At 29.3% G+C, this 7,115-nt stretch overlaps 1 protein-coding gene across 1 annotated transcript in view; it reads right to left on the reverse strand.

The window, feature by feature from the left end:
- LOC111634085 overlaps positions 1-7,115 on the reverse strand; it is a 32,628-nt gene that overhangs the window by 10,899 nt on the left and 14,614 nt on the right. The window contains exons 4-5 of the mRNA XM_023378761.1: positions 5,833-5,922; positions 3,355-3,426 (exon numbers count right to left, since the gene is read on the reverse strand). Coding sequence (XP_023234529.1) covers positions 3,355-3,426; positions 5,833-5,922 — 162 coding nt within the window. The remainder of the gene's footprint in view (positions 1-3,354; positions 3,427-5,832; positions 5,923-7,115) is intronic.

Raw genomic sequence — 7,115 nt, forward strand, 5'->3', positions numbered from 1 at the left:
TAAGCGTTATAGGGGGGTCTACTGTAAGCTAATTATTGTATTTTTTCTCTGGATACATGGTCTGGTTTAACAAATTTGTTTATTTCCCCTCAAGTGAATGAATAAAAACCACCAAAAAAAGCGATAATTGTTGATATATTCTTTGAAAATGTAAAAAGGGAAAAGCTGGATGCAAAATATATAGTTTGAGTGCAAGTCATCAATTTGGGAGCAGGTATGCATTTTGGGTGCATTTGGGTGCTAAATAATTTGGCTATGAGTGGGTCTACTGCACTAAAACTGACGTAGTTTGTCTTTTTACACTCTGTCCCTTTCAAAAACCGAGTGGGTGAGGCACCCAAAAATCCACACACTACTCATCAGATAACGTCAATGATATACCCACATCTGACCTTACTATATGGTTTAAGTATAGTTTAAAGGCACTTTGAGTGTATAAAATCAGCCTTTTGTCCATTTTCCATAAATAATCTGAATGTAATCAATGTGCTGCTTTTTGTAAAAAAGTTTTATCATTACTCGTGTTATTCCAGCAATAGATCTTTATAACTGTGTTAATGGAATTCGATGTGATGTTTTGGAACGTACCAACAACAGCATTGCCCGAAACGCATCTTTGACATAATATTGACAATAAAAAACTTTCAAAACAGCAAATGAGCCTTGTCCTCATCTCATTAGTCCACATTTGCTAACGTACAAATAGTGGATATGACTTATTTTCAACATTATTCAGAACACATTGCTCATTTAATAATTTTTATTTTATTTTAATACATATTTTTTGGATCTTTTCACCTGGTAAGAACTAAGAAGGTTTATTTTTATGCCCACCCTGGCTCAGTGAAATTTGACAAGTGTGACCGGTCTAAAAGAATTTGGTCCTGTCTCATTGCACGAGAGTAGTGAGAAGAAGCATCCATTGTATGTTGACTAGCTCTCACACAGAAATTTCTGTTCAGGTCAAAATCCTCAGTTTTAGTTCCTCCAAGATTGCATTCTAAGACAGTTCAGTTTTATAATTTTTAGACCATATGAATCTCTTATTTCTTTTATATTGGTCCTCTTATTGCTTACTTTTGAATGGAGAAAATGGCATATTCAAACACTTTATAAAAGTAGAATTTTTAAAATGGTATAAACTGCTGCTAAGTAATGTTACATATGCTCACTAGATTTTTCAAACAGCAGGCAACTTTTACACTTTGTTCGGCATATTTAACTGAATTTTAAGGAAAATGGGAAAAGCTCCTAAACTAAAAAAATGACAAGAGAACAATTACAGAATTTATTAAATCACACAATACTCCAACCAGGCAAATTGCATCAAGAGATGATATTAAGATATCCTAGTGCACAGTTTGGAAAGTGGTAAAGGAGATTAAACATCTGGAGTATAACCAAAGTTTACCAATGATAAAATGGTATAAAGAGTAGCTTGGGCAAAAGAGCATACGTCGTGGAGGAAAGAATGAAAATTTGTAGTATTTGGTGATAAAAAGGAATTTAATTTAGATGGTCCCAACAGTTTACGGTACTATTGGCATGATCTCTGGAAGGAACCTGAAATATTTTCTAAATGCTGGTAAAATGGATAAACAGTTATGGTACAGGCTGGTATTGACTACGGTCACAGGAGCAATATTGCATTCGTACACAACAGAATAAACAAGTATGCCAGTATGACTACCAAGACATGGCGATAAAGCATTTACTTTACTTTAGAGAGAAAATAGGTATCTATTTCGGAAATTGCAATAAGATATGTTAACCCACACACTGCCAGATCTATTTGGGAGTTCTTTTTGAAAAATGGAATCCAAGTAATTCCATATATGGCTGCTCTGAAATTGCAACTTGAGTGAAAATATTTGGAGACTATTAGCAAGAAAAATACACACTGGTGGAGGCAGTATGTTTCAGTTGAAGACTAGAAATGGGTAATTGTTGAAAATCATGGAAAGAAATTAGCAAAGTCTATCTTATAAACCTAGTTGAAATGATACCCAAAACAGTATTTGTAGTCATAAATAGAAATGAAAGTTTGACTAGATGTTAGTTTTAAAAAGCATTATTCAAAATCCATTGTTTTCTAAACTAAAATGTCACTTAATTTTTAGTTTTTTCTTGTTTCTTTTATTTTTCAAGAAGCAAAGCCAACAACATTCATAATAATCACTGCATTATGTTGATCATACCTACAAATATTAAAATAATGAATTATGGATCATAGATCATATATTTTCTAGTAAAGTAGAAACTACAAACTGTTTCTAAATTTTCCTTCACACCTTATGTTCACAGTTACCAATACTAGTTTATAATTTTATATTTAGCAGTAAATATGTATCAATATCATCAAATATTAATGATTAAATATGAAGTACTGATATTTATGATTGTTTTCTGATATTGCTGATCTGTCAATTATCAATTTTTAACAGCATGTTTTTACTTAAATTTAAAAAATTTATTAGAAAACAAATAATTATGCAATTATTATTTATCTAAATTGTCATAACAAGATTCAGTATCAATGTCCATAGTGAAACATAAATTTTATATATGATTAAATTAATTTGCATAAATATAAAACAATAAATAATATAATATAATATAATATTTCAATTAGGAGATTAAGAAATTTGTATATGAAGTTTCAAATATTTAAATTAGAGTTATTCAGACATCAACACTGTACTTTATTAAGCTCATTATGAAGAATTTAATAAAATTTAATTAAAATGCCTCAATGTACAGTACATGGCTTACTATGATATATAAATTTTCGTCTACAAGTACAAATTTTCTAATATCAGGACTTATTATACTGGCTTTACAGATAATGCTACACAGTTTCACAGAAAACAATTTTTTGTTTTATTTAATATACCTGCTAGTATTTAATATACCAGATATATTAAATAAAACAAAAAATTGTTTTCTGTGAAACTTTGTAACATTATCTGTAAAGCCAGTATAATAAGTCCTGATCTTAGAAAATTTGTACTTGTAGACGAAAATTTATAAATTTAATAAAATTTAGATTTTTTGTTATTTGTATGTAAATTTTATACAAAACAAAATCTTTAATTCAATTGTAGTTTAAAGAGACATTGAAATATCTCTAATTGTTCTAAATTGTATCTAAGTCAAATATTATATACTCTTTAATATTAGGTAACAAATTCAATCCAATGTAACATGGCACACACAATATATACATATATTGCATAATGTGCATTCATATTAACTTTAATAAAAATTATAATAAAACGTAACAAATTTATTACAGTGAAAAAATTACTTAGTCTTCAAATTAATGCTTATAAAAACACAATAAATAAAATTTACCATTAGAGCATTCTCCACTATATTTTTCAAATTACATTCATCGACATGACGTTTCAATATTTTAAAGAGTTCCTGAAACAAAATGATCAGTGTTAGTTTAAATAAGACAACAAAATAAAGCAAACACATCTTAAACTACATCATACAATTATGTGGAGGTTTGCCCATTATCATAGATTACATCAGGCCCTAGCAAAAGACCTATGAAAATCTCTACAGAATAAATTTTTGGACAAACCTCATTTTAAAGGTTAATGTTGCATGGATTCTACAGAAAATGACAAAACTGATATTGCATAAATATAGTTTATTTTTCATTTCATTTTTTTCACATTGTTTCATAGTAAGTTAAATATCAATATGTAAAAGAATTTGTCCAACTCCTGGAAGTATATGTGTTGCAGGTAGATTTCACTTTTTCCCTGATAAATCTCAAGCAGGTCCTCCAACTTCTCAAGAAGACACAATTATGATACAACAAATACAAGTAAAACAGTCTTGGAAAAGCACATTTAAAAGACAACATATGAATATTTGAACCATCAATTGTTAAAGAACCATCAATGAAATTCACATCCAACTTATTAAAGTTAGATAGGATAGATGAGAACAATAAGAACAATAACTGGTTTTTTAAATGGACATTATCATCTACAAAAACATCTGTACAAAATGGGCATCTATAAAGAAGGACCAATTTGAGGAAATGTGATACAATGGAAGAAACTGCCCACCATGTTCTTTTTGAAAGTATGACAATGCTTTGCATAAGATATTCAATCTTGGGATTGCATCTAATCACAATCTCAAGACTTAACCTGTAAAAAGCCTCTTAAACGTTGTCAAGGAAAGTGGTTTTTTAAACAGCAATTAAGGACATATTGGAACATATTGGAAGTGCAATATACCAGCAGGTATAAGCACTGAAAGGTATATAAAAAACTCCAATCCCAACAAAACGGAACCAAATATAAAATCAAAATTAGAATAATGATCCAGGACTAAATAGCTCCACAGGAAGTTGGCTTTTCTTTTGATTTTTTTGAAGCAATGCAAACCTTAAGCATACTAAAACATGAATAATACCTACTAGACCCTATCTATGCTAAAGAAACAAAAACTATTTGATTTATTTGTTTCTACATTACCTTTCCACAAATGGATAAGGAACTTTACAATTTATACATATCATTATTTTGACATGCCAATTCAATAGATTGACTAGCTGGACAGTTGGTATAATGGCCAGGCAGAGCACGCATCCAAAATGGCTTGGGAAGAACATTTTATAATAATGAGATCTATTTACAAGTTTGAGTTTGAGCATTCAAGGTTGTAATTCAGTGAAAAAACACATCTAATGTATACATTTAGTAATTCAAACATACCAAAAGAGTCCTAATTACAAAATTTATGGTAAAGATCTGTTTGAGAGTAATTACTGATGCTTTATAAGTATGTTGCTATTAAGAAGACTTCTACATCAAAGTAATTTTTGATTATAATTACATAATTTAATGTCATTCTGTATTTCTGTTACAGTCGACCCCCACTATAACACTGTTGATTATTCCGTTTTATATTAATTCCATGTTGTACAAGTCACTTAGATTTTACAAATACGTGAGCCATTCACAGCCCAACACACGTACTTGTAAAATCTAAGTGACTCGTACAACATGGAATTCATATAAAACGGAATTATCAACAGTGTTATAGGGTGGGGGTCAACTATATTCCTATTCTTTATGTTTTATTTGTAACATAGAATATGCTATTTGTTTTTTTTATATTAAAGAATATAAAAAAAATACAAAGTGCAAGAATAATAATTATATTATCATTATACTAGTTAAAAAACTGAATCCTTTCAAGAAAAACATTATCCAAAAAGTAGTGTTCATATATATTCTGTATTCTATTTTCAAGTTTTAAAATTTACACCAAATTAAATGAAATTTGAATTGTATTCTTTATGTTACAATTCAACAAAATAACGTTTTCCTTAAAAACCTCAATCTTTTTTATGTTTTCATCTCCCTAAATAAGTTTATATTGAAATGTTTCGTTTTATTTAACATTGAAAGTTGGTAACATCAAGAAACTTTTTTATTCTTTCCACCCTAAGGGCACTAAGAAGGTTTTTTAATCAAGCCCATCATGGATTTGGTTGAGTCCACAATAAAGCAGTCATGTGGCAAGGGACAGAACTTGACATATCCAGAATAAACCATCCCCAAAAAATTTCCAGGGCTTTTCAACCCGTCCATTTATATTCATATTTTACCCTGGGTCTCCCAGAGTGGTAGGGTTACACCTTAATTGCTTGGCTATTTGACCGTCTGTAATGTCAAGAATTATTCATGCAAAATCTGTGTTAGATTGTACTCTAAATACATTTATTCTTTAAAATTAATTTATTAATTTTAAAATTAATTTATTAATTTTAAAAAAGAGTTTACTTTGAGTACAACTTACGTCAGCAATTTCTTCATTTTCCGCATGATATATCCTCTCTCTTCTACTCTTCCTCAACATGTTAAATTTAAGACATAGAGTTTGCTCACCCTAAAAATTCATTAAATTTATATTATTAAAATTTCAATTTTAATTAATACTTTTAAATCAACTAATGATATGTTAATATTGAAAATATACTATTTCATCAATAATTTTTATTTTATATAATTTAAAATATTTTATTCCATCTAAATTTTTCTCAAGCAGTTTCTATAAAGTAAAGTAATATTATAGTTTTGAGAACATGCCAGCAAGAAACACTAAAACAATTTTGTGCCACCACTTGCTCACCCCAAAATTGTAAGTATCGTGTGTTTAGTAATGTTCCAGAGTTTTAATTTCAGTACTAAAACTAGACTAATTAGCAATAAATTCAAGTTTGGTGCTAAAATTATTATTATGTGATATCTCAAACAATAAGAATTACAATAATAACAAGAATGGTTTATATATGTTACAGTCAAAACCTGTTTTTAGTTAGAACGCGTTTTAACTAGTTGAAACTAGTTTATACTGAATGTCTTTGTTAAAACCCGTTTTGTCTAGTTAAAACTAGTTTTAACTCAAATTCATTTTTGACTAGCAGTAAATTCTAGTTTCAACTAGACAAAACGGGTTTTAATAAAGACATCCAGTATAAACTAGTTTTAACTAGTTAAAACGCATCCTAACTAAAAACTGGTTTTGACTGCAACGTATAGAGTGATTTGGGGAAATATGCCTAATTTTTGACATTTTCAAACGGTGACGTCGCATATTGTCATGTATTTGTATGATGAATCGTTGGGCCAATATTGAGTGCGGAAAGCTGTAGTTGGCTACCGTTACTTCACTTCCTACATCCGAGAAGAATAAAAGCTAAATAAGAACAAAGTTTTTGTTGTGAAATGTTTCTAGAATAATTTTAAACTAAAAGTTAAAATGGAATTTATTAAAAATTGCTAAAAACAATTAATGTGTGATGTAGTTAAGGTTCTAAAGTTTCCATTGTCAGCTACCGCCGATCCCGATTGGACATGCTGGAGCACGTGACTCTACTAGGCATCTTACCCCAACAAATGGAAAACATGCCACATTTTTCTTGGAAAAACGGGCCTATTTTTTGTTAATTGATTTCCAATATGCCTATTTTTAATAAACTTTTGTTTTCTCGTTTTATTGCAGGATATGCATAGAAATTATATAAGGACTTCTCAAAAAAGTTTTTGGACTGAAAAAAGCTTTCAGCTAGCTATAGAACA

Source organism: Centruroides sculpturatus, unplaced genomic scaffold (assembly GCF_000671375.1).
Source record: "Centruroides sculpturatus isolate CEXI.00-Female unplaced genomic scaffold, Cexi_2.0 scaffold838, whole genome shotgun sequence".
Lineage (NCBI taxonomy): Eukaryota > Metazoa > Arthropoda > Arachnida > Scorpiones > Buthidae > Centruroides > Centruroides sculpturatus.